Genomic DNA, 27,264 nt, shown 5'->3' on the forward strand with positions numbered 1-27,264 from the left:
TAATCAGTTTCTTCTGGCAAATTTTCGGCCCGGAAGGCCTCTTGACTGGGCTGAGCCTCATCTGTCATTCCCGGCTGGAGACTCCAACATCATCATCACCTCCAGATTAAGAGGGTTTATCAACTAGATGCTGATTGTGGACTAAAACCCATCTAAGTGAACACATGCCTCACAGACTCATGCCTTATTCCCAAATGGTCTATTCTAATAACCATTCACCAAAGTATACCCTAAATCTCAGCCAACTATTGTGCTTCACAATGGCAGCCCGTGTACCTGCATATCTGAGCCTTGGTCTGCCTTGCGGGGGTGGGGGGTGTGTGAAGTTGACTATTTAAGCACTTACGAATTATTCTATCATCATCATCATCAATCGCATTTATTGAGCGCTTACTATGTGCAGAGCACTGTACTAAGCGCTTGGGAAGTACAAATTGGCAACATATAGAGACAGTCCCTACCCAACAGTGGGCTCACAGTCTAAAAGGGGGAGACAGGGAACAAAACCAAACATACTAACAAAATAAAATAAATAGAATAGATATGTACAAGTAAAATAAATAAATGAATAAATAGAGTAATAAATATGTACAAACATATATACAGGTGTTGTGGGGAAGGGAAGGAGGTAAGATGGGGGGATTATTCTATCCATCTAATCATTATCTTTAGCTTCTTAACTATAAGTAACTTTGTATGTGTCTCCCCAATTAAATTGTAAACAACTTGAGAGCCGTGACAATGCGGTTTTGTGGGGGCGGGGGAGGGGGGTTGGCTTCTAATGTACTCTCCCAAGTGCTTGGTTCAGTACTCTGCACACAGTAGGCACTCAATAAATACTTATTGATACGTACTAGAAATGGGACTAACCCCCATCAAGCCCAAGTACCAGTAGGCCCTAGAGGAGACAGTCCAGGGCTTTCCAACATCTTGAGTCAATCAATGAAATTTATTGAGCACTTACTACGTGCAGAGAACTTACCATGTGCAGAGCACTGTACTAACCACTTGGGAGAGGTCAATGCACCAAAGTTAGCGACACATTCCCTGCCTACAGTTAACAGTCTACAAGATGAGACAGACATTAATATAAGTAATTTATATAAGACAGGGGAACCTTGGTGCCTGAGAAATCCTAGTTAGAAATCCTAGTTTAGAAATCACTTCTAAAATGAAGAATGATCCAGAAAAGGTACTTATAGAGAAAACTGCAGGAATCTAAGTAACTTTTATAGACACTTTCTCTCTAAGATGATGCCCAAGTTAACCATGAAGAAAACACAAGGTGGTAGGAATGTGAAATAAGAGCAACGCTAATAAAGTAGATATTTGTTGAGAGTTTTAGGACGGATGTTGGAAGAACTAGATCAAAGTAAAGTAGCGGTTAGTTCTGCCGTAACACATTTTCAATGCTTAATTTAGATATATTATGACCCCAAAATTAGGACATATTCTCCCCACAACCTGAGCTTGTTCTGGTATAGAACGAGTTGGCGTGAGTAGAACTGGTGTCAGAAAATGTGGCTGTGCTTAACCACCACGGTTCTGCTTCTCAGCCTCAGTCTGAGCTATACTATACGGTAACAAACAGTCCTTGAAGACTTTGTTTGGATTTTTGTACTCCATCATATTGAACGGTATTCAGTAGCAAGCAGCAAGGGGTTAAAGCCTTCTGCCAGTGGTGGATTTAACAATACTATAGGAATGAACATCAGAAACTGAACCTTTGAATCGTGTACCCCCTAACCCATAAATCCCCACTGAATCAATGATGACTACAACATGACTTTCCCAAAACGCGAGGTCCTTCAAGAGCATAGCCCGCGTTTTTATAAGAGAACGTCTCGTATTTCTGAACTAAAAGCAAAGCCATGGAAAATTTGGCGCTGGATGACGAAATCAGAATGGTTTTCCAAGAGGTCGGCAGAGGAGGTGATTAAGAATGAGCTGTTGTAACTGCTTTGGGAACACAAGGAATCACATAAACGTGCTAAATTAAAGCCACAAAAAATCTCCCCTAAAATGTCTTTTCAAACGAGGATTATTCAAATTACTCCTTGAAAAAAAACTTCTCAAAATTCGAGAAGAATTTTGGTTTACGTCTTGGTGCATTAGCAGCCGTCGCTTTAAAAAAGCTTTTCTTAAACTACATTACTCAGAAGGGTGTGGCTTCTGAGAGTTTATAACTGGAAGGAAGGTCACTGAAAAAGGATTGGTAAGCTTAACAATTTTTTATAAAGTAGCACAGAAGTCATCTTGCGTATGATGGCATCAGAAACTGGATCTGGGCCAGAATTCAAGTTATCCAAAAACTTATTAGTATTTACTGGGCACCAACACTGCCCCAGTCACTTGGGGAACAAATAGAAATAGCTAGGAAAAGTTTCTCAGAAGATTTCTAGAAATCTCCTTAGGCCAGCCTAAGCCTGGTGAGGATAAAAGTTTAAATGAGATGTTTAAGCAGAAACGGAAACTCATGCATTCAAGAGCTCGCCCATTTAGCCATCTGATGGATGCTTTGGTAGAGGGGTGTGTATTCACCGTGGATGATTTTAGAACATGAGGCAGCATCTTCAAATAAGATTATGGATAAAGGAGTAAGAAACAGGGGAAACAGTGAGAGAGGAGGGGGAAATGCTAGAAAATCTTTTAAAATCCTAGTATACAAAATGTGTTCGGCCTTTAAAGTTACTGGCGGAAAAACACTTGCATCGAAAAAACACAAACTGCTCACCAAAACTACTGAAAGGTTATGGAATTCCTAAAATAAACTATTACTGAGAGGCAGAAAAATATTAAGAATTGATAACTCAATAAAATAAAACCTAAGTAAGCTCATATTAGGAAATAATTTTCCCCAGTAAATCAAAAGGCTTTTAATAAGTGCATCCAGATAGCAAACGTGATTTCTGTCCTACGCTGCATCAAGTAGGCTCAATTAAAATGCTTACGGTACTCTGAGAATTCAAACAATTGGAATTCCACCCTACCACCAGGGCTATCTTAAACAGAAAATAAGATGAACAAAATTTTGGTAAAATGTTCATTCCTTTAAAAAGGAAAATAAATCCCTCTCCAATATATGGGACTAAGAGGGTATCTGAAAAATATAAATGTTAACTTCTTTAACCCTCTTATTTTTACGTGACGTAAACGCCATAGTATTGACTTAAGGGCTACAAAGATATAAGCTCATGCTTACCTAGCCCCATCCCTTTAAAAAGCTTCCCAACTGATTTACAATGGAGATGACTGATAGGGTTCAAACAAGTACTGCTTTGCAGGATTATAAAGTGCACATTCAGTTACTGGAAAAGATCTGCCTAAAGATTCACAAAAGAATGCAATAAATGTGACCGGGCACAAAAGCAGAGTCCATTAAGTTGGTTGGAAAACCCATTCCCTTACCAGTTTGGCCAAATGCCTTGCTCTACAAGCTAGGGCCACCACCTCCAACAGCCTGTTTGAAAATGGAAAGCTACCTGGAAAAAGGCAATGCTTCTGGTTCCCAGATTATCAATATCCTCTGCAACCAACATACTGTCCAGTTTGGTGGGAAGGAGTAAAAAGGGATTAAGACCCTCTTGATCACTGAGGAAAGTGAAAAGAGAAACACCCGTGGGGGTATAGACACCACATACATGTGAGACAGGATGTACTGAAATGACCCACAGAAAATTATGATATGGCAGATAAGAGAAAAAAAAAACTGATTAGTAAACGCAATATTGGGTATGCAAGATTACCTGAAATCTTACTCAGCTCTCCTGAAAATAGAGCTGATGGTGATCTTTCCTCTTTTTCTGAAACAGAAGGAGGTTTTTTCTCAGCTTCTTTCACAAGAGCTTTGGGTTGGACTACACTGACTATTTCTGACAAAGGAGAAACATCTGCAGGCAACGAGGACTTCTGGGATACTTCGGGGACATCTCTGCTCGAGTCGTCAGCAGATTTCTCCAACCCCAAGACGAGAGCTTTCTCCTCCACTTCAGTTTGGACACTCTTGAGAGAGAGGTCATGGGGTAATTCTGAACAGGGCAGTGGCCAGGGCTCTGCTTGGGCATCGGCAATTTCACCCTTGTGGGCTATCTCTTGGCCAGGAGATTCTCTAGCCGATTGAGTGGTGGGACTGGCTTTCGAACTGGCTAACGGGGAGAAGTCTTCTATGATTTGAATTGGAGAAGAATCCGTAGATAGGACCGCTTCTCTTATGTTCGGTTCCTTCGAAACGAACGAGAAGTCGGCCGGATAAATGAGAGTATTCAGCTCTTCCATTTGCAGAGGTACCTTTTCCTTCTTGGCCACCTCTGTAAAAGTCAGCTCCGATGGCGACGGAACGGCAGCCTGCGACGGGTCTTCGGGCTGAAAGGACTCCAAGTAAGGCTCTCCCAGAGCGGGTGAGGTCCCATTGAGTTTTGCTTTGCTCCCATCCTCGGCTTCAGATGACAACAAGGTTTCAGCTGAATTTTCTTTCACCAGAGGTAGGGCTTCACTTTCCTGCAGAGGGACTTCAGGTATTGAATCATCACTAAACAAGTCAATCGGTTCAGATTCAGGAGAAGAGTCCTCGAGGAGATCAGAAGGCCTCGGCTGCCCACTACCTCCACTTATTAGAGGAGCTGAGTAATCCTTGAAGTCTGGAGAAGTAGATTCAGTAGAGACCTTTGTTTCTTTAATTAAGTCACACGCAATAGAGATGTAAGGAGCGTCTGCTCCAACAACTGCACCAACTTGTTCGGGCTCTTTAATTTCATCCTTTGCTTCCAACTCCTTTTTAAGTGGCACACTCACTGCCTCTTCATACGGTGGGGGATTTTCAGCCTCTGGTTTGGTCTGTTCATAACCGGTGGGGGCAAAAGTCTCTAGAGGGGATGAATCAAGCTGCCCGACAGAAGCGCCAGCTCCGGGAGCTAAGGAATTTAGAGGTGCTTCCATAACAATGTCAGGTAAAACAGGTGAGGGAGCAGCTTCAGAGCTTTCAAAAGCTGGGCAAAGCTGGGCTGCGGGATGTTGAGGCTCCTGGAACGACTCAGATGTCTGGACTAGGTCTACCTTGGTTTCATAGGCCAGGTTTGGGCTGGCACCATCGCTCATCTTACTTTCATATGCTTCTTGTACTAAGTCCGGGGTAAGCCCTTCGGGCACGTTTGCTACAACCTCCGCCGGCACTTTCGATGAACTCTCAGTTGAGACGTAGTCCGCCTCGGGAGCATCCGCGGAGGGAAGGAAAGGGTTTGTTGCATTGATGCCGGTACTCTTTTTTTCTGTGAGAATCTGGGCCTTCTTTTCGGCAATTTTTTTTTCATCGGTCTTATTTTCAGAAGTACGGTCTTCTAACAGGGGAAAAGCTTTGGGTACGAGGGCCTCAGCTGCTACGGTCGGTTCAAAAGGAGCACACGTGATATATGCCTGGGAAGTATCTTTTAAAACTTCTGGTGAACTAGGAAAAGAAATGTCTTCGTTACTGCTTTCGCTGTCTTTTTCACTACCTTCTTTAAGGCTATCTGCATCATATGTCTCATCCACGCTACTTTCCAACTTGCTCTCTATATTAGCTCCACCAACTCCTACATTCTTTACTTCATAGCAAGTATCTCTTATTTCCCACACTTGCTCAGACGGTTTGAAGTCTACATAGTCTTCCCTCACAGAAACATTTTCTTTCAACATTACTGCACCTTCCTTTTCATCAAGACTGTCCTTACCAAAATTCGCTTTATCAGAAAACAGAACTTTGTCCTGTTCTTCAGCTGCTTTGGGGAGCGTTACCGCTGGAACGTCTTGAGGGCAATAGAGGACACGCTCACTGACTACATTCTCTTTTTCTTCTTTGTTCTTTACCAGTATTTCTTCTCTAGGCTGACCTGCTGCAGCAGATTCTGCTTTTGGAGACCCTGCAAGCGAGGATCCTATTTCTGAGCACTCCATTTCTGGAAAATCTCTGAAGTCTCTATCTACAAATGGACTTTTTGCCTTCTCTGTGGATTCCTTAGAAATGTCAAGTGAAGAGTCTTGGAGAATATCTTTTGTAGGCATTACAGCTGGTAACTGATCAAGGGATTCACGTTCTTTAGAAGGAGCATCTGAGAGAGGAGATAGAGAAGGAAGAGAAGCAGCAGTTTCAAGCAGTACAGACGTGAAATCCTCTTGACCAGCCGAAAGAAGGTTACCTGGCTGCTCCTTCAAGTCCATAACTTTTTCTGTGACCATGGACAGAAAGGAAAGTTAGAGAAACGCAAGTGTTCTTAAAGTTACGGCAAACTTTATGACAGATTCAAAATAGCGTTAGTAAAGAATAAGCTACAGCTATGTAAAATGAAATATTCATGGCAAGTTAATAGCATGGATTAAAGCTGAATAGTTGACTGAATAGTTAATTACACAAGCCCAAAATGTGCACGTGATTAGAGAAGCTGAACTTCTGCAGAGACAAAGATTACGAAAGAATTTGGGTGTCACCGGGAGTAAAGAAAGCAGCTTCTAACTAAAATGGCAGAGAAGACTTTGACTAAGAGTGTATGGAAGCAAGGGCATTTGGATAGGTAAATGCTAGACCCTGGCAATCATTTAGCTATAGCATACTTCAGAAAGCCAATTTAACAACTACAATCTTGCTGCTGTCAAGTACAACTACATTTGGAAAAAAAAAAGAACTGTTAATATATAAATCAAGGGTCCAAGAATTTCTACACAACTGTAAGACACTTCTCAGGATTCTGCCCCATATCCCCTTTGATCTGCCATCAGTAAAGGATGGATAGCTAAATTGTTGGTTTTAAGACTGTGGTGTTCCAAGTATTCTTGGACCCGTTCTAACTTTAGTAAATGCAAACTACTCTGAACAAAGTTAATGAGATGAAAGGCTCAAAAGTATAGGATACACTCTAGGACAAAAGGCTAGCAGAAAGGACTTGCCTGCAGAGGAGTGCATCACAGGCTCAGATGCAGCAGGAAGAGCAAAAAGGGTCTCATCTGAAAAACAAATACAATATAACCTCAGCAGAAAGAAATAAAGCAAGATAAGTGGGAAGGAAGTTGGGGGTAGAAGGAAGCAGGCAAGTGTATGGTTCTTAACAAATTCTCACAAACTGCAACCTTTAAAGACAAAAAGAAAGTCAAGAGTTAGAAAGGCAGGTTTCAGAGGTTCAATCCAGAAAGCAAATGAGCCCTTGCTTGAGCCAATCAAGAAAAGAAAGTTGAAGTGGTCTAGTCACGTGTTCATCTTATTAAGGCCCAGTTAGCATCCTTCTTTAGAGACTCTTTAAAGGAAAAAGGAAGAGACGTTCCTCAAGGACAAGCACACAAGGCCAAGCGGAAGGCCCTTCTGCCTCACCATCTGCCATCCTCCTGTAGACGCTATACTTTGCCATTTTGCACTGAGGCACTGGCCCCTTTAATTGCAAGGGGTACTATACCAGTCTGTGGCGATCCCCTTCCCTTCATTCATTCAATCGTATTTATTGAGCACTTACTGTGTGCAGAGCACTGGACTAAACGCTTGGGAGAGTATTCTATGACAATAAAGAGACACACCCCCAGTCCACAATGAGCTTACAGTCTCGAGCTTACAGTTTACAGTCTAGTCTTACCTGTATATATGTTTGCACGTATTTATTACTCTATTCATTTATTTTACTTGTACATATCTATTCTATTTATTTTGTTTTGTTAATATGTTTAGTTTTGTTCTCTGTCTCCCCCTTCTAGACTGTGAGCCCACTGTTGGGTAGGGACCGTCTCTATATGTTGCCAACTTGTACTTCCCAAGCGCTTAGTCCAGTGCTCTGCACACAGTAAGCGCTCAATAAATACGATTGATTGATAGAGGACTGAGGGAAGGGAACCTCTACAGTCTAGAGGTTCCCTTCCCTCAGACTTCTTGGAAACCTAGGGTTAGGGGGCCAGATTGGGAAAGGGAGGGGGAAGAGGAGGCCAGACCTGTATAAGAGCCCTAGGTGAGTATCTCCAAGGTTCTCCTCTGTTCCTAAACTTGTGCTTCCCTCCTAGCCCGGCTCCTTTCCTTTCAGGGAAAAGGAACCTTCAGGATGGAGGTTCTACACTACTGACTTGCCCACCTGGGCTGGGAGTTTGCCTGAGCCTCACCAGAGCAATTCTCCCAGAGTTAGTTGCTCTCCCAGTGGGTGTGCGTGTGTTGCAGGGGTGAGGCGGGGAGAGAAACAGACTGCATCTCAAGTTACCCCAAAGTTCGGGGGTGTTCCACAGCCTAGCAACACCAACTGGCAATCAACACTGTGGTTGGCAGGAGGCCGCTTGGTCCACAGCTTTCCAAAAGTGTGGTGGCCGCCTAAAGACTAGGAGGAGTTAGTAGCCCCAAGGTTAGAGACAACTTCCAATTATCCACTAGTAAACTATGCAAGACAGGGTGTTGTTTGTTGTTGTTTTTTCCACTACCGGTCACAACCTTGTCTGACTCCAACCTTCCTCTCCTCTGTTACACCGCAATCCAAACAGTGACACCCATCTAACTTTACTGAAATAATGCCTCCTCCCTGAATTGCTGATAAGGTCCTTGAACCGCCTTCACCATTTTGTATTAACTACGCTTCACTTTTCTTCCATTAACGTGGGCAGTTCAGAGCGAAGTGCGGTACTGGGTGTCTGCTGGCAAGGCACAAGCAGAACTCCTCTAAATTCCTCTTAAAATAGCAAGGAATTAGCCTCAAAAATGACACCAAGTTCATCATATTACTGAGTCTTAACATCAGTTCTCAAACTATAGGACTGAGGGCCATAATAGGGTAGGGACTGTCTCTATGTGTTGCCAATTTGTACTTCCCAAGCGCTTAGTACAGTGCTCTGCACATAGTAAGCGCTCAATAAATACGATTGATGATGATAATACAAAACAGTTTATGCCACTGTTAATGCTATAATCAAGGGCAACTGCCTACTTTATAAAAATGTTTAGGAAGAAGTCTAAAGCAGCAAGAAATATAAGACTTTGATTTCTTAGCATTTGTAATTTAATAAATAGGTGATTGAAGTTGGATTGATGACAACCACATTATGTCAGCCAAATTGCTGAGCACAAGTTCTTCAGTTAGCTAAATTCTCCTCCGGCTGTTGTGGTAGGTTCTGTAAGGCTATTGAAAACCCCTGATACTCTGAAGCCCACAGTCACTCGGGGATCTTGCTCGGGGGGCCCTAGGGGTGCACGTCCCTGCAGGTCTTGGGGATCCCTGCCCCCTAAGACCCATCTTGGCCTTCCTGGGAGCACATGCTGCAACAGTTTCACAAGACAGCAGCGCCTGGCACAGCCAGTACTGCACAATCCGGGAAGAACAGGAACTTCAGCTCCTCCAATCCATCCTCTCCTCCTCCTCCCCCAGCTCACCTCAAAATTCCTACTCTGCAAACTGGCGCTCAGCTTGCGGGGGAAAAATAACTGGGGGAAGCACTGGGGGACACAGGCTGGAGTGTTGCCAGGGCATTTGCGCGATAAAAGTAGCAAGACGATAAATGATCTCCTTTGGATTGATAAATTAATGTCCCACTCAGAAGTCTCAAACTCATTAATACATGGTAAACTAAGGCACTGTTTGACTTGGGATTGTTAAATTTTAATTTTCCAAATGGTCTTTTCTATAAATACAAAAGTAACTGTCAGTGAGTGTTCAACGCTAATTTAAAACCAAGCATTAGTTCTTGAATAAATAAGAAAAGAAGACCGTGAGCTTCATGTGGGACAGAGACTGTGTTCAATCTGATTAATTTGTATTTAACCCAGTGTTTCAAACAGTGCTTGACACATAGTATGTGCTTAACAAAAATACTAGTTAAGAGTATTATCCAAATCCTGACCAGAAAGGAATCAATCAATGGTATTTAAGTGCTATTATTTGCAGAGCACTACTAAATCGTGTCACCCGTCATTATTTAAAAAAAGATCATCAAGCCTGAACAGCAATTCGTACACAGAATGGGCTGGGGGGGAGAAGCACTGTGGCCTCATGGATAGACTGTGGCCTCATGGATAGACATTTTTAGACTGTGAGCCCACTGTTGGGTAGGGACTGTCTCTATATGTTGCCAATTTGTACTTCCCAAGCGCTTAGTACAGTGCTCTGCACATAGTAAGCGCTCAATAAATACGATTGATTGATTGATATGTTGCCAACTTGGACTTCCCAAGTGCTTAGTACAGTGCTCTGCACACAGTAAGCGCTCAATAAATACGATTGATGATGATGATGATGACGATAGAGCATGAGCTTGGCAGTGAAAGGACCTGGGTTCTAATCCCCAGCTCCACCACCTGCCTGCTGCGTGACCTTGGACAAGTCACTTAACTTCTCTGCACCTCAGTTTCCTCATCCTCAATGTCTGTTCTCTCTCCCCGTTTGACAGTGAGCCCCGTGTGGGACTGGGATTGTGTCCGACCTGATTAACTTGTTTCTTATCCTGCGCTTAGTACTGTGTTTGACACAAAGTAAGCACTTAACAAATAACACGGTTATTATTATTAGGGCACCCTGCACACCTTCTCACGATCCAAAACAGCAGCAAGCCTGCACCCCTGCCACGAAGGTCTGCACCTGAGGTGTCAGTGCATCTAAGCCTCAGGGAACGCAAATAGTTTAAAGTTCAGGGTAATTAAAGCCTTAAAATAATGTTTTAGCTTTCAAAATGAGGAGCAGGCTTCTCTTCGACTTGGACAGGTCCAGATTTCACACCAAAGGTTAACATAAAAACTGACGGGCCACTGGGAAGAGACTTTTTAATTACTAAAAATGATCGCAGTAAAAAGTTGATTATCCAAATCAGATACCTCAACCAGTAACAATTAAGGTAATTCAAAATTTGCAACTTAGTTCAGTTTTAGATTTAGTTTAGTTCAGTTTAGTTCAGTTTTAGTTCGGTTCAGTTTTAGAATGCAACTTAGTCCAGCGCTTAGAACAGTGCTTTGCACATAGTAAGCGCTTAAAAATGCCATCATTATTATTATTTTAGGTGTGTCCCATTGTGTCCAATATCCAATCTTACTTTGAGTAACTTTCTTCTATATTTCAGCTTCAGTTTACACCTACAAATAAATATAAATTCCACGTTTCAAGGCAATAACTTCAAGGGAAGCCACATAGCCAAGTGGAAAGAGCACGGCCTTGAGAGTCAGGATTTGGGTTCTAATTCTAACTCTGCCAATTGCCTGTTTTGTGATTTTGGACATGCCACAACTTCTCTATCCCACACCTTCCTTATCTGTAGAAAGAGGATTAAATTATCTGTTCTCCCTCCTGCTTAGACTGTGAGCCCCATGTGAGACGAGCACTGTATCTGATGATGTACTTACATTGTATATATCTCAGCATTTAATTCTGTGCTTGGCAAAGAGAAAGCACTTGACACCTCAATTAGTACTTTCATTATAAGGTGCTTAAGGGACATAGGATGTAACCTACACACAGATATATGTATATGTGTGTATATAGAGAGCATATCATATAATGTATATGTATGCTCTATCTCTTCCAGACTGTAAACTCCTTGTGGGCAGGGAACATGTTTACCAAATCAGTTATATTATACTCTTCCAAGCACTTAGTACAGTGCTCTCTACACACAGTAAGCGTTCGATAAATACGAATGACACAGATATGGGCAGATGGGGATCAAGCAGAGATCTGTTGATACATTTGTACTTTATTGTTTATTTTTCAACTATTTGCTTTTATATTGACTCTCAGATTCTACTTTGCCAACTATATAACCTTCTCTTTACACCTGCTTCTCTTCCTCCACTCCATGCAAACTCCTTGAGGAAAGAGAATTCATCTTTCACTACTTCTTTATTTTCCCCCAAGTACTTAATATAAGAATGGCACTCGTGAAGCGCTTATTATGTGCCAGGCACTTACTTCTACACTCAGTAGGCCTTCAACGCCTCCCACTGAAGATGATGCTTCCTCTCTTTTTTCTTTCCATTTCTGAAGGGGCAAAGAGGATGACATAACCATGAAGGTGGGAGAATTAATCAGAAAGTTTAGGCTGCTAACAAGGAGGAAGAGGCAGCTTTCTGGAAGATAGGAAAGCACTGCTCTCCGATTCCATACAAATCATGTTTCCCAACCTGACATTTGGCAAAACTGAACCAATTAAGTAATCCTGCTTACAGTACATATTCTAATTAGTTTTTACAATACAGATTGAGCCAGAGAGATGTGGTTGATTTAAAAACAAAATACAAATTTCACATATACTGCATGGCCTAGTAGATAGAGCACAGGTCTAAGAGTCAGAAGGCCCTGGCTTCTAATCCCAGCTCTGCCATTTGTCTGCTGTGTGACCTTAAGCAAGTCACTTCACTTGCCTGTGGCTCAGTTACCTGATTTATAAAATGTCCCGTGTAGCACAAGGGACTGTGTCCAGCCCAATTTGCACATATCCATCCCAGCGCTTAGTTCGGTGCCTGGCACATAGTAAGCACTTAACAAATATCACCGTTATTATTATTAGTGTAAAAAAGAACTACATAGAAGACGTGAGTAGCGTGGCTACGTGAAGCAGCGTGGCTCAGTGGAAAGAGCACGGGCTTTGGAGTCAGAGGTCATGGGTTCAAATCCTGACTCCGCCACTTGTCAGCTGTGTGACTTTGGGCAAGTCACTTAACTTCTCTGTGCCTCAGTTCCCTTATCTGTAAAATGGGGATGAAGACTGTGAGCCCCACGTGGGACAACCTGATCACCGTGTAATCTCCCCAGTGCTCAGAACAGTGCTTTGCACATAGTAAGTGCTTAATAAAAATGCCATTATTATTATTATTATTATTATTATTAAGACTTTGGGGAAATCAGCAAAGATTTGCAAAATGATTTTTCCCTCATTATGAACATATGTAAAAATATATAGTAGAGCTGATCTTTATGGTTTCAAATTCCAGAAGGGTTTTAAATAACAAAACCCTTCAAATTATTCTTGCTTTCACTTCCAAGGATTGTATCAATGCCAAAGTTAACTTTTGAGAGTCTCCACTAGTTTTCACTACTTGTTCATTTCAATCGCATTTATTGAGCGCTTACTGTGTGCACAGCCCTATAGTAAGCGCTTGGTAAGTACAATTCGGTAACAGACAGAGACACTCCCTACCCAGCAACTGGCTCACAGTCTAGAAATTTCTAGACTAGTCATTTCTTATAAAGGCATTTGTTTCAAATGTTTGAATGGCATCAGATTCTAATTTTACCAATTTATTTAAAGCACTATTGCAACTAAACCCAGAAGTAATGTCTAAATAGTGTCGCTTGAAATTTTAAAAAGCATTATTAAACACAGCAACTACTCTGCCACATATGAATCTCATTGTTCAGATGACTATAAGTCTGTAATTATGGATTCCATTTTTTATAAAATTAAACCTGTAATTAAGTAAACTTTAACAAGAATCTTAATGAGAAACTTTGGAACTTATCTCCCGACAGTAAAGTTAAATGGGTTTTCCTAGTCTAGAAAATAACTGGGGGGTTGGGTGTAGTAAAAGAAGGAGTACATCTGGAAGTGCTCCCTAATAGTTACTTTCAGAACTGTAAAATGTGTGCTGACTAATCCAGAAGCAGATTTCTGTAGGTTCTCAATTACAGTCATTTCCAGAGAGTCAGGGGAAATTTATTCAAATATGAAATTCCACATTTAAATCTGATTAGACAAATGTGTTATCAGGAATGACCTAAAATACACTTCATCTTCACAAAGTTCAAGTTAAGATAAAGATAAGCATTTTAAGGGCTTAATTTCTAAAAGAGAGAACTTTGACTTTTTTTTTTTAAAGGAGCCAAAGGGCATACATAAATAACTGATGCAACTGTACCAATTTCGAACTGATACATAACTATACTGAAAAAGCATTATTACACCCAGTTCTCTTCTGATTTTCCTACCTCTCTAACAACGCTGTCTCGGGCACTTTTGCCAGGCTCTTCTTCCATCCCTCACACCCTGTGTGGAGTCCCACAGGGCCATGTTCTGGGGTTCCCTTCTCTTCTCATTTTAAATCCACTTCCTTAAGTAGCTCATCCACTCCCATGGCTTCAGCTCCGGTCCGGCTTCTCTGGGAATGACTGAGATCTCCTTGGCACTTCCTCCTGCCTCCAGGGCATCTCTACATGGATGGTCTTAGCCCACCAGCCCTTCAAGCTCAGTATGTCTAAAATCTCCACTCCTTTCTCTTTCTTCTTCTATCACCTCCAAGTAAATCAATCAATCAATCAATCGTATTTATTGAGCGCTTACTATGTGCAGAGCACTGTACTAAGCGCTTGGGAAGTACAAATTGGCATCACATAGAGACAGTCCCTACCCAACAGTGGGCTCACAGTCTAAAAGGGGGAGACAGAGAACAGAACCAAACATACCAACAAAATAAAATAAGTAGGATAGAAATGTACAAGTAAAATAAATAAATAAATAAATAGAGTAATAAATATGTACAACCATATATACATATATACAGGTGCTGTGGGGAAGGGAAGGAGGTAAGACGGGGGGGATGGAGAGGGGGACGAGGGGAGAGGAAAGAAGGGGCTCAGTCTGGGAAGGCCTCCTGGAGGAGGTGAGCTCTCAGCAGGGCCTTGAAGGGAGGAAGAGAGCTAGCTTGGCGGAAGTAAACCTTCCTGTCGTAGTTAACACCATTACCAACCTCCGCTTCTCCCCCTTTTAGACTGTGAGCCCAGTGTTGGGTAGGGACTGTCTCTATGTGTTGCCAATTTGTACTTCCCAAGCGCTTAGTACAGTGCTCTGCACATAGTAAGCGCTCAATAAATACGATTGATGATGATGATGAAAACTGCAACTTTCACGTTTTCCCTGACTCCTCCCTCTTTTTCAATCCCCATATCTGGCCCGTCCATTTTTCTTTCCCAACGTTTCCGGGACCGTGCCTTCCCCTCTATCGTCATCATCATCAATCGTATTTATTGAGCGCTTACTGTGTGCAGAGCACTGTACTAAGCACTTAGGAAGTCTATCCAAACAGTCACACCACCACCACCACAACAACAGAGGATAATGGATAATGAGGTAAAACAGACACAGTCCCTGTTCCACAAGGGGCTCACAGAGAACAGAGGGGAACCTGGTCATACCAGGGCTTCTAGACTGTGAGCCCACTGTTGGGTAGGAACCATCTCTATATGTTGCCAACTTGTACTTCCCAAGCACTTAGTACAGTGCTCTGCACACAGTAACCGCTCAATAAATACGACTGATTGATTGATTGATACCAGGCTTGACTACTGTTACAGTCTTTGTCCTCTGCAGCCAAACTTCCCTCTGATATCTGGATCATCTTTCTGAATTGTCACCCCAGTCCTCAAAAACCTCCTCTACTCTCCCATTCTTCTCTGCAACACTCAGATTTCTGGGCATTAACTCCACGGTGCACAATCTCTCTCTCCATCTATTCTCCTCTCTCCCCACCCCGCACTATACCGTACCTACTCACTGTACCTCATTCCGATCGCTTCCTCATCCAACCCCTCGCTCGTGCCCATCTTCCTGCCTGGAATCCTCTACCACTTCAAATCTGTCATTTTGCGGTTCTCCCTATCTTCGAAGCCCCTGGGAAATTACATCTCCTCCAGGCGGTCTTCCCTAAAAGACTTTTCTTCTTCCCAGATCATACCCTGCCATCTACCACCTTAGCATGCCTGAACCAACTCTGAACTCACGCACCCATACCGATTCTGAACACATCAACAGAACACGGGCCTAGGCGTCCGAGGGACCTGGGATCGAATCCCGGCTCAGGCCCATGTGTGCTGCGTGACCTTGAGAGAGTCACTTTAAATTCTCTGGGCCTCAATTACCTCATCTGTAAAATGGGAATTAAGAGTGTGAGCCCTGTGTGGGACGGGGACTATGCCTAGACTGTTAAAGTCACTGCGGGCGGGGAATGTGTCCATTTATTATTATATTGTACTCTCCCAAGCGCTTATTACCGTGCTCTGCACACGGTAAGAGTTTAGTAAGTATGACTGAATATGTCCAACCTGATTAACTTGTATCTACCCCCAGCGCTTAGCACAGTGTTTGGCACATAATAAGTGCTTAACAAGTGCCATAATTATTATTATTATTACATATCCAACTATCTACACACTTACTCATCTTCATATCCATTTTTCCTTACTCTATATAGTTTTGCATCTCCCTGCCCCAGTAGACTCTAAGCTCCTTGAGGGCAGGGATCATGTCTTCTCTCAATCAATCGATTGCATTTATTGAGCGCTTACTGCGTGCGGACCACTGTTCTAGGCACTTGGGAGAGTGCAGTATAACAGAGTAGATAGGCATGTTCTATCATCATCAATCGTATTTATTGAGCGCTTACTGCGTGCAGAGCACTGTACTAAGCGCTTGGGAAGTACAAGTTGGCAACGTATAGAGACAGTCCCTACCCAACAGTGGGCTCACAGTCTAAAAGGTGGGCTCTCCCAAGCACTCAGTACAGTGCTCTGCGCAGTCGGCATTCAATAAATACCGCTGATTGAGATGCACCAGAGAAGGCAGCGGGAATCTCCACTTGTTTATTTGAGAAGATGAGCTAGCCCAATATCACTGAATATGTTGGGATTTTCAAGTTACAGTAGTGACCGGAACGTGGCTTATTCACCTGCTTCCAACAAAAAGATTGCGTATTCTCTCAAATGTGGACTCCTCCATCACCGCCGCCCCCATCCTCACTTTGGTAGCTGCTCGGTTTCAATTTCTGCGGTAATCTGCACCGGGCCAACTGAGAAGATCAGCGGGGCTCGGCACCACGTGCTCCTTAGAGAAGCGGCGCGGCTCAGTGGAAAGAGCCCGGGCTTTGGAGTCTGAGGTCATGGGTTCGAATTCCGGCTCCGCCACATGTCTGCTGTGTGACCTTGGGCAAGTCACTTCGCTTTTCTGAGCCTCAGTTACCTCATCTGCAAAATGGGGATTACGACTGTGAGCCCCACATGGGACAACCTGATCACCTCCTCCAGGAGGCCTTCCCAGACTGAGCCCTTTCCTTCCTCTCCCCCTCATCCCCCTCTCCATCCCCCCATCTTACCTCCTTCCCTTCCCCACAGCAGCTGCATATATGTATATATGTTTGTACATATTTATTACTCTATTTATTTATTTTACTTGTACATATCTATTCTATTTATTTTATTTTGTTAGTATGTTTGGTTTTGTTCTCTGTCTCCCCCTTTTAGACTGTGAGCCCACTGTTGGGTAGGGACTGTCTCTACATGTTGCCAATTTGTACTTCCCAAGCGCTTAGTACAGTGCTCTGCACACAGTAAGCGCTCAATAAATACGATTGATGATGATGATATCTACTCTATTTTATTTTGTTAATATGTTTGGTTTTGTTTTCTGTCTCCCCCTTTAGACTGTGAACCCACTGTTGGGTAGGGACTGTCTCTATATGTTGCCAACTTGTACTTCCCAAGCGCTTAGTACAGTGCTCTGCACACAGTAAGCGCTCAATAAATATGACTGACTGATTGAATGATCACCTTGTATCCCCCCCAGCGCTTAGAACAGTGCTTTGCACATAGTAAGCGCTTAACAAATGCCATTATTATTATTATTATTATTAATGCAAAGGGCAGCACTACTGAGAGGCACGCACCACAAGAAGCAATGGGGCCTAGTGGATAGGGCATGGACCTGGGATTCGGAAGGACCTGGGTTCTAATCCCGGCTCTGCCACTTGTCTGCTGTGTGACCTTGGGCAGATCACGTCACTTCCCCGTGTCTCACATCTGCAAAATGGGGGTGAAGACTGCGAGTCCCACAGGGGCTCTCTAGATCAGTGGACCTTTTAGACTGTGAGCCCACTGTTGGGTAGGGACTGTCTCTATATGTTGCCAATTTGTACTTCCCAAGCGCTTAGTACAGTGCTCTGCACATAGTAAGCGCTCAATAAATACGATTGATGATGATGACCTACAGAACATGGACTCCTTGGGAAATTGGTGGAACTCCTGATGGTGACTATCATCATCCTGATATGACGGCGACTACGGGAAGCAGGGTGGCCTAATGGAAAGAGCACAGGTGTGGCAGTCGGAAGACCTGAGCTCCTCAAGGGACAGAGTCTTTGTCTAATTCCCACGTATGTACGCTTTCCCAGGGCTCAACAGAGTGCTCTGCACACAGTAAGCACTTATTACTACTGCTACTCCTACCTGTGTTCTAATCCTGGCTTGGCCACTTGCCTGCTGTGTGACCTTGGGCAAGTTACTCAACTTCTCTGTGCCTCACTTTCCTCATGGGGGTCAAATACCTGTTCTCCCTCCCGCCTTAGATGGCGACTGACTTGATTATCTACCCCAGGCATATATTAAACACTTAAATACCGCTATTATTGTTATTAAGTTACCAGCAATCAGAATACTGGAAGATTGGCACTTCACTAAATGTAATTTCAAGCTGTTAAAAGGGTTCCCAAAGTGATCATCAAAACCCGGGAACTGCAGACCAGTTCTTACTTCCCTACTTGGAAAATTACTAGAAATGAATAAAGTTTAGGTTCAATTCAGACTTGTGAAAATGAAACCTACGGGAGAAAGACATTTGTTTCCCTTTTAGACTGTGAGCCCACTGTTGGGTAGGGACTGTCTCTATATGTTGCCAACTTGGACTTCCCAAGCGCTTAGTACAGTGCTCTGCACACAGTAAGCGCTCAATAAATATGATTGATTGATTGGTTTCCAGAAGGAGAAATAGTTACTAATATGATGGGTCAGCAAGTGGGTGGTGGGAGGGAAACTACGTTCAGATTTTCAAAAGAACTTTGCCAAGGTTTTACATCACTGTCGCTTAAAAATGTAATTTTCATGGCATTGGAAGGGATGTTCTGTCACAGAGAGAAAGACGACTAAGAGGTAAAAAACGGAAAAGGTTTCAAGAGACAACTTTTCAAGAGAGAGAAATGTAAATAGTGGTGATCTGTGCTTGGAAAACAGCGTGCCTGCAAGTAACACTAAACTGTTGTGTGATGAAATGTCATGAAGGTGGGAAAAACTGCAGGAAGATCCCATAAAGTTAGATGAGTAGGCTGAAAAGTTGATAGCATTTACTGAACGCCTACCGTCTGTGGAGTACCGCGTTGAGTGAGGGCTTGGGCGAGTACAACAGAAACAGAGCCATGAATTTACATGGAATTTACAATCTTGAGGGGGAAACGGACACTGCAATGGTTTATCAAAAGGAGGAAGCAGAGAAGCAGTAGAAAACAGCCCGGGCTTTGGAGTCAGAGGTCATGGGTTCAAATCCCGGCTCCACCAATTGTCAGCTGTGTGACTTTGGGCAAGTCACTTAACTTCTCTGGGCCTCAGTTCCCTCATCTGTAAAATGAGGAAGAAGACTGTGAGCCCCCAAGTGGGACAACCTGATTACCTTGTAACCTCCCCAGCGCTTGGAACAGTGCTTTGCACATGGTAAGTGCTTAATACATGCCATCATTATTATTAAGAAGGTAAATTGGATGTCTCAAAAGATTTGAGCTGAGGGAGATCGGGGCTTGAGTCTTCAAAATCATGGACGGTGCGAACAGAGAAAATGCAGAATTTTTGTTCACCCAACCCGCAGGCAATAACAAGGTTGATTCACGGCAAACAAAAGGAAACAATTCTTCACACAACGGATGGGATAAGCTTATAACAAGAATGATATTAATAATAATCATTTCTCAAGTGTTTTTCTAGGTGCTGAGCACTGGGCTATGTGCTGAGGAAGACACATAATTAGAGAATTGGCATTCAACAGGTACTCAACGCCTTCACACACCCCCCCCCCCACACACACACACATTTTACACCTGAGGGCCAGGGAATTCAAACGACTTGCCCAAGGTCACACAGCAGGCAAGTGGCAGAACCCGAATTAGGACCCAGATCCCTTGGCCCTGTGTTCTTTCTACTAGGGCATGCTGCTTCTCGGGGCACGAAATGCTCTTTGAAGTGCTACCACGGGAAGTTGGTCAGGCCAAAGGTATCAACAGGTTCAAGGAGGGTTTGGAAAAATTCAAAAATGAGGGTTTTGGGGCGGCCCATCGTTGAAGATGAGAATGGGCATCTAGGAGAGCAACCACAAGACATTTCCTGAAGTCATCCTACTGCTACCAGAAACAAAATACTGACGGAACCGTTGGTCTGACCCAGGAAAGACAGTTCTTTTATGCTGAGGGCTTTTAAACTGCACGTTATTAATAACTCTAATACATACCATCTTTTTTGTTTTTGAATCCCCAAGATGAGAAAATGATGCAATTTTTACGACTTTGAAAATAAGCCAGGTTAATCAATCCAGAACAATGCTGCCATATCCAGCATTGCATGCAGCTGTCTGCACTACAAAACCGCTGCTTGTTCAAGGGGCAACAGTTTCACAATTTCTCCTTTTGCCAATGGATCTCTTAGAGGGTCAGGACCTCATTAGGCTTTCAAAATATTCAGGCAGAAGACGGCATGAAATAATTAGGTTACATAAGAAAAACAGTTAATTCAAGGTTGAGAGAAAGACAACGGTGGCCCAGAGCTCCTGCTAAAGTAATGCATTTTATTAGCCGTCACTATCCAAAAAAAATGCACCTCGCTGAAGATGCGGTTGTTTCATTCTGCATCGTGCCACGGCGTGGCTCAGTGGAAAGAGCCCGGGCTTTGGAGTCAGAGGTCATGGGTTCAAATCCTGGCTCCGCCAATTGTCAGCTGTGTGACTCTGGGCAAGTCACAACTTCTCTGTGCCTCAGTTCCCTCATCTGTCAAATGGGGATTAAGACTGTGAGCCCCCCGTGGGACAACCTGATCACCTTGTAACCTCCCCAGGGCTTGGAACAGTGCTTTGCACATAGTAAGTGCTTAATAAATGCCATCATTATTATTCCCGATCATGTTTTCCTTTAAGCTGGGATTTCTTTCCCAAAAGACCCCACTTTAATTTCTTAGTCTATGCACTTGGCAATTATTTTTTTTCTGAAACAGCAAACTGATCTTGGAAGTTCGCTATTCTCTGCCTCGGGGAATCTGCATCTCTTTAATATGGCCACTCGTACAGCAAAAATCTCAGCTATCTGTGTTGGAGAAACACACAGAAATCACCCCACCATTCCTTCGCTTCTCAAAAGGCTAGAGCAAATGGCAAGTCAAAACCAAGTTCATGAAGATGACCTCTAATGTTTCCATCTTTACATGTCCCTGAACAGAATGGCTGAATAGCCAAGATCTCGGGGAGTACGTGTTTATTTCAAATAGATTTCTAACCTGATCTTGGGGTACAGTAAGCTAAATGTGGATTATTATTCAAACAGTAATTCCTAAAACTTCTTTAAATGATCTGCAGGACATACCTGCTAAAACACATAGGACGACTGACTACCTTTGTCTACGACTGGATCAGTCACAAACACATATTTAACTGCTATCAACTGACAGCGGTTACTTAAAGAAGTTACCCTATTGTAATTAGTAGTTAGCTGAGCTAGCCCTACTAGAAGCACCTCATCAACTCACCGGCCTATCCAGCCTTTGATTATTTTGATACAGGTAATAAACGTAATTTCGATGTTCCTTTATTTTTACCGAACAAAACCTCCTACGGATACTCTTCATATCTTCAACGGCCTAAACACCGCAGAAGGTCTCTAGCAGACACAAAGTGGAGGTCACTGAATAAAGTGGCAGGAGGCCATACACAGAAGATCCAAATATGACCAAATTAAGCCACTAGCATAGTATGAATCATCACCTTTTGAATCCGGGAGTCTGTCCTTTGTTAGTGAAGTGACAAGCCGGGGATGACTAGGATAGTTACTAAATATGTGCCTAAATGCCATACTTTTCTAATTTCAAAATGTGTTCATTCCTTTACCACGGTCACCCGGCGGGAAAGGCTACTGCCCACTTCGGATTCCGCTTTTTTCGACGTTCTCTAACGGGGAAATGTGCCAGGGCAGTCTCGACAATGACGAGGGGGAATCACTACAAACAGGAATCGAGTGGGATGCTTATCCCGGCCGTCGAATCTCTAAAATTCAGTTGGGCCGGGGGACGCCCCAAAAGATCTGTTTCAAGACCCAAACGAGGGGATGACGGCTTGAGGAAGGCCAGGCACCCTGGGCCCTCCTTTGGCTCGAGTTGAGCGAGGCGGCATTTTAGCAAGTCATCTCTGGGAGGGGCTGGCAGGAGAAACGTTTCTGTTCCTTTCAGAAATCCGGTTTTTAGAGGAGAACAATCCCCCACCACCCTCCAGGAGCTCATTAAAAACCACATTAAACCTTCGGCGACTGGTCCGGGGCCTTGGCAGCGGCCCTTAACCTGCTTCTTCTGGGGTGGGGGGATGAGTGGGGGGCCTAAGGTCCGTCGTTCATTCATTCATATGTATTGAGTGTGCAGAGCACTGTACTAAGCGCTTGGGAAATACAAATCGGCAACAGATAGACACGGTCCCTACCCACCAACGGGCTCACAAGCTAGAACCGTCGTTGGCCGGTCCCGTTTTAACCAAAGATTCCCCTGGGCGGGTCAACCATTTTGCCAGGGCTTCTCTGCGTTTTCTTGGAGAAGGACTGTTAGTGAGGGGAGAAGCCGGGCTTATTATTACTCTATTGATTTTATTTGTACATATTTACTCCATTCATTTTATTAATGATGTGTATATAGCTCTAATTCTATTTATTCTGATGGTCCTGACACCTATCCACTTGTTTTGTTGTCTGTCTCCCCCCTTCTAGACTGTGAGCCTGTTGCTGGGTAGGGCCCGTCTCTGTTGCCGATTTGTCCTTCCCAAGCGCTTAGTCCAGTGCTCTGCACACGGTCAGCGCTCAATAAACACGACTGAATGAATGAAGCCCTTCGGGCAGGCCAGGCGCAGCGGTTAGAGGAGGGTGGGCACCGGATCACGGATGCGCCGATCCGGGAGGGCAGGGCGGCGGCTGGGGAGGGAGAGGAGGGGAAAGGGGACGAGGGGAAGGGGGACGAGGGGAAAGGAGGGAGAAGGGAAAGGAGGGAGAGGGGAAAGGAGGGTGAAAGGAAAGGAGGGAGAAGGGAAAGGAGAGAGAGGGGAAAGGAGGGAGAGGGGAAAGGCCTTCTAGACTGTGAGCCCACTGTTGGGTAGGGACTGTCTCTGTATGTTACCAACTTGTATTTCCCAAGCGCTTAGTACAGTGCTCTGCACACAGTAAGCGCTCAATAAATACGATTGATTGATTGATTGATTGAAAGGAGGGAGAGGGGAAAGGAGGGAGGGGGAAAGGAGGGAGGGGGAAAGGAGGGAGGGGGGAAAGGAGGGAGGGGGAAAGGAGGGAGGGGGAAAGGAGGGAGGGGGGAAAGGAGGGAGGGGGAAAGGAGGGGGGAAAGGAGGGAGGTGGAAAGGAGGGAGGGGGAAAGGAGGGAGAGGGGAAAGGAGGGAGAGGGGAAAGGAGGGAGGGGGAAAGGACGGAGGGGGAAAGGAGGGAGAGGGGAAAGGAGGGAGGGGGGAAAGGAGGGAGGGGGAAAGGAGGGAGAGGGGACAGGAGGGAGAGGGGAAAGGAGGGGGGGAAAGGAGGGAGAGGGGGAAGGAGGGAGAGGGGGGAGGAGGGAGCGGGGAAAGGGGGGAGGGGGAAAGGAGGGAGGGGGGAAAGGAGGAGAGGGAAAAGGAGGGAGGGGGGAAAGGACAGGGACGGAAAAGGACGGGGAGGGAAAAGGAGAGGGAGGGGAGGGGCCCGGCCGGCGTCCCGCGCTCGGCAACCGCTAGAGGCGCACTTCCCCAGCCACCGCCCCCTCCCCATTATTAATAATAATACTAATAATAATACTAATAATGATGACGATGATGGTATTTGTGAAGCTTGTCCTCCGTTCCCGGCACTGTTGTAAGCGCCGGGGTGGCTAGAAGCCGTGGGGCCCGGTGGCTGTCCCTGGGGCTCCCGGCCGGGACTGCCCCCCAGCCCCCCACCCCCCACCCCCGGGCGGGGGACCCCAGGGACGGGCCCGAGGACCCCCAGCAGGCTCGGGGAGACCGGGGGATGCTGAGGGATGCTGAGGGATGAAGGCTGGGGGCCTAAGGAGGCCCGGCCTCCAGGCGGTCACGACACGTTACCGAGGGCCGGTCTGGGCCGTCGAGGCACAGAGCATCAATCGATCAATCAATCGTATTTACTGAGCGCTTACTGTGTGCAGAGCACTCTACTAAGCGCTTGGCAACATACAGGGACGGTCCCTACCCAACAGTGGGCTCACAGTCTCGAAGGGGGAGACAGACAACAAAACCGGACAGATTACCAAACTAAAATCAATAGACTAGACATGTACAAGTAAAGAAAGAAAGATCTCTGTGCCTGCCTGTCTGTGTGAGGCCCAGGCACTATTGAGTCCAGAGGCCTCGGGAAAAGGCGCAGTGAGTCACGGTTGGGGGGAGGGAGGGAGGGAGGGAGGGAGCCGCCTTAGGCCGCAGAGGATGGAGGGCGGGGCGGGCAGAGAAAGGGGCACATGGGCTCTGCGCCGGAGACAGACAATAAAATAAAGGACAAGTCGAGGCAGGGCGCCCGGGCCCCTCTGGCCGGCCGGACAAAGCCCCTTGGGGGCACAAAACAGGGAGGGGAGGGGACCCCCCCGCACCAGCGGGGAATGGGCAGGGATGGCAGAGGTGCAAGGGATTCATTCACTCAATCCTATTTATTGAGCGCTGACTGTGTGCACAGCACTGGGCGCAAGTTGGCAACATCTACAGACGGGCCCCACCCAACGGCGGGCTCACGGTCTAGAAGGGGGAGGCAGAGAACACAACCAAACGTATTAACCAAGTAAAATAAATATGTATGGAGTAATAAATCCGTACAAACATATATATATATATATATATATATATATATATATATATATATATATATATCCAGGTGGTGTGGGGAGGGGAAGGAGGTAAGGAGGGGGCTCATTCTGGTAGGGCCTCCTGGAGGAGGCGAGCTCTCAGTAGGGCCTTGAAGGGATGGAGCCCGCTGTTGGGTGGGGACCGTCTCCATCTGTTGCCCACTTGGACTTCCCAAACGCTTAGTCCACTGCTCTGCACACGGGAAGCGTTCAATAAATACGATTGAATGAATGAATATGTTGCCAACTTGGACTTCCCAAGCGCTTGGTACAGTGCTTTGCACACAGTAAGCGCTCAATAAATACGATTGAGTGAATGAAAGAATGAATATGTCGCCAACCTGTACTTCCCAAGCGCTTATTACGGTGCTCTGCACACAGTAAGCGCTCAGTAAATGCCACTGAATGAATGCCTTCGAATTCCCGAACGCTTAGTCCACTGCTCTGCACACGGGAAGCGCTCAATAAATGCGATTGAATGAATGAATATGTTGCCAACTTGTACTTCCCAAGCGCTTAGGGCGGTGCTTCGCACACAGTAAGCGCTCAATAAATACGACTGAATGAATGAATGAATGCCTTGGACTTCCCAAACGCTTAGTACGGTGCTCTGCACACGGGAAGTGCTCAATACGACTGAATGAATATGTTGCCAACTTGTACTTCCCAAGCGCTTAGTACGGTGCTCCGCACACAGTAAGCGCTCAATACGACTGAATGAATGAATGAATGCCTTGTACTTCCCAAACGGTTAGTACGGTGCTCTGCACACAGTAAGCGCTCGATAAATACCATTGAATGAATGAATGCCTTGGATATGTGCCAACCTGCACTTCCCAAGCGTTTAGTACGGTGCTCTGCACACATTAAGCGCTCAATAAATACCACTGAATGAATGAATGCCTCGGACTTCCCAAACGCTTAGGCACACGGGGAGCGCTCAATGAATCATCATCATCATCATCAATCGTATTTATTGAGCGCTTACTATGTGCAGAGCACTGTACTAAGCGCTTGGGAAGTACAGGTTGGCACATATCCAAGGCATTCATTCATTCGATGGTATTTATCGATGAATGAATACGACCGAATGAAGGAATGAACGAGATGGCACACAGTGAGCGCTCAGTAAATAACGACGACAGTACTGTCTCCCCTTTTAGACTGTGAGCCCACTGCTGGGTAGAGACCGTCTCTTTCTGTTGCCAACTTGGACTTCCCAAGCGCTTAGTCCAGTGCTCTGCACACAGTAAGCGCTCAATAAGTACGACGGATGATGATGATGACTGAAAATACGACGACAGTCAATTCCGTCTCCCCCTTTTAGACTGTGAGCCCACTGTCTGTGTTCACAGGGACCCGGGGAGGGGAAAGACGTGGTTTCAGGAGGAAGAAGAATGCGAGTCAAAGGCCTGAAAGCCTCATGGCACACAGTATAGACAACTGTGTCTTTTTCTAAGATCCAATCCTGTTCTTCCCTGAGCCTGATCTCTTTCTATCCCTCCCCGATTAATTTCTCCCTCTGTCCCTCTCTCTGTCTTTCTCCTATTAATTCTTCTCTCTCTCTCTCTTTCTCTGTCTTTCCATCTCTCTGTCTCTCCTATTCATTTATCCGTCTCCCCCTTTTAGACTGTGAGCCCGCTGTTGGGTAGGGACTGTCTCTACATGTTGCCAATTTGTACTTTCCCAAGCGCTTAGTACAGTGCTCTGCACATAGTAGGCGCTCAATAAATACGATTGATTGATTGTTGGGTAGGGACCGTCTCTATCTGTTGCCAACTTGGGCTTCCCGAGCGCTTAGCCCGGCGATCTGCACACAGTAAGCGCTCAATAAATACGATTGATTGATTGATTGACTGAAGGACTGAAGGACTGGCAAGGACTGGCAGGCCTTCCCAGACTGAGCCCCTTCCTTCCTCTCCCCCTCGTCCCCCTCTCCATCCCCCCATCTTACCTCCTCCCCTTCCCCACAGCACCTGTATATATGTATATATGGTTGTACATATTTATTACTCTATTTATTTATTTATTTTACTTGTCCATTTCTATCCTACTTATTTTATTTCGTTGGTATGTTTGGTTCTGTTCTCCGTCTCCCCCTTTTCGACTGTGAGCCCACTGTTGGGTGGGGACCGTCTCTACGTGTTGCCAATCTGTACTTCCCAAGCGCTTAGTACAGTGCTCTGCACACAGTCAGCGCTCAATCAATACGATTGATTGATTGATTGATTGATGGGCGGGAGAGAGCAGTAGGCCGCAGGCCAAGTTGAGGATGCGGGATGGACGGGCGGGCGGCCTCAGGGGTGGGGTTTGGGGGGCGGCACTTACCGGCGGGGGGTCCGGGGGGGGTCTGGGTGTTGGGGTCCGGAGGGGAGGGCTCCCGGGGGGCGGCGGGGGGCGGGGGGGGAGGCTCCTCCATCCCCAACTCCAG

General features: G+C 45.2%; 1 protein-coding gene across 2 annotated transcripts in view; it reads right to left on the reverse strand.

Annotated features, from left to right (window-relative positions):
- RTN4 (reticulon 4) overlaps window positions 1–27,264 on the reverse strand; it is a 96,933-nt gene that overhangs the window by 38,867 nt on the left and 30,802 nt on the right. Inside the window, exons 2-3 of one of the 2 annotated variants that reach the window (XM_038751284.1) lie at window positions 6,916–6,972; window positions 3,747–6,200 (exon numbers count right to left, since the gene is read on the reverse strand). In XM_038751284.1, the coding sequence (XP_038607212.1) occupies window positions 3,747–6,200; window positions 6,916–6,931 (2,470 nt within the window). In that variant the 5' untranslated portion in view covers window positions 6,932–6,972. The remainder of the gene's footprint in view (window positions 1–3,746; window positions 6,201–6,915; window positions 6,973–27,264) is intronic. The other variant, XM_038751285.1, reaches the window with a different exon arrangement.

Source organism: Tachyglossus aculeatus, chromosome 9 (genome assembly GCF_015852505.1).
Source record: "Tachyglossus aculeatus isolate mTacAcu1 chromosome 9, mTacAcu1.pri, whole genome shotgun sequence".
Classification (NCBI taxonomy): Eukaryota; Metazoa; Chordata; class Mammalia; order Monotremata; family Tachyglossidae; genus Tachyglossus; species Tachyglossus aculeatus.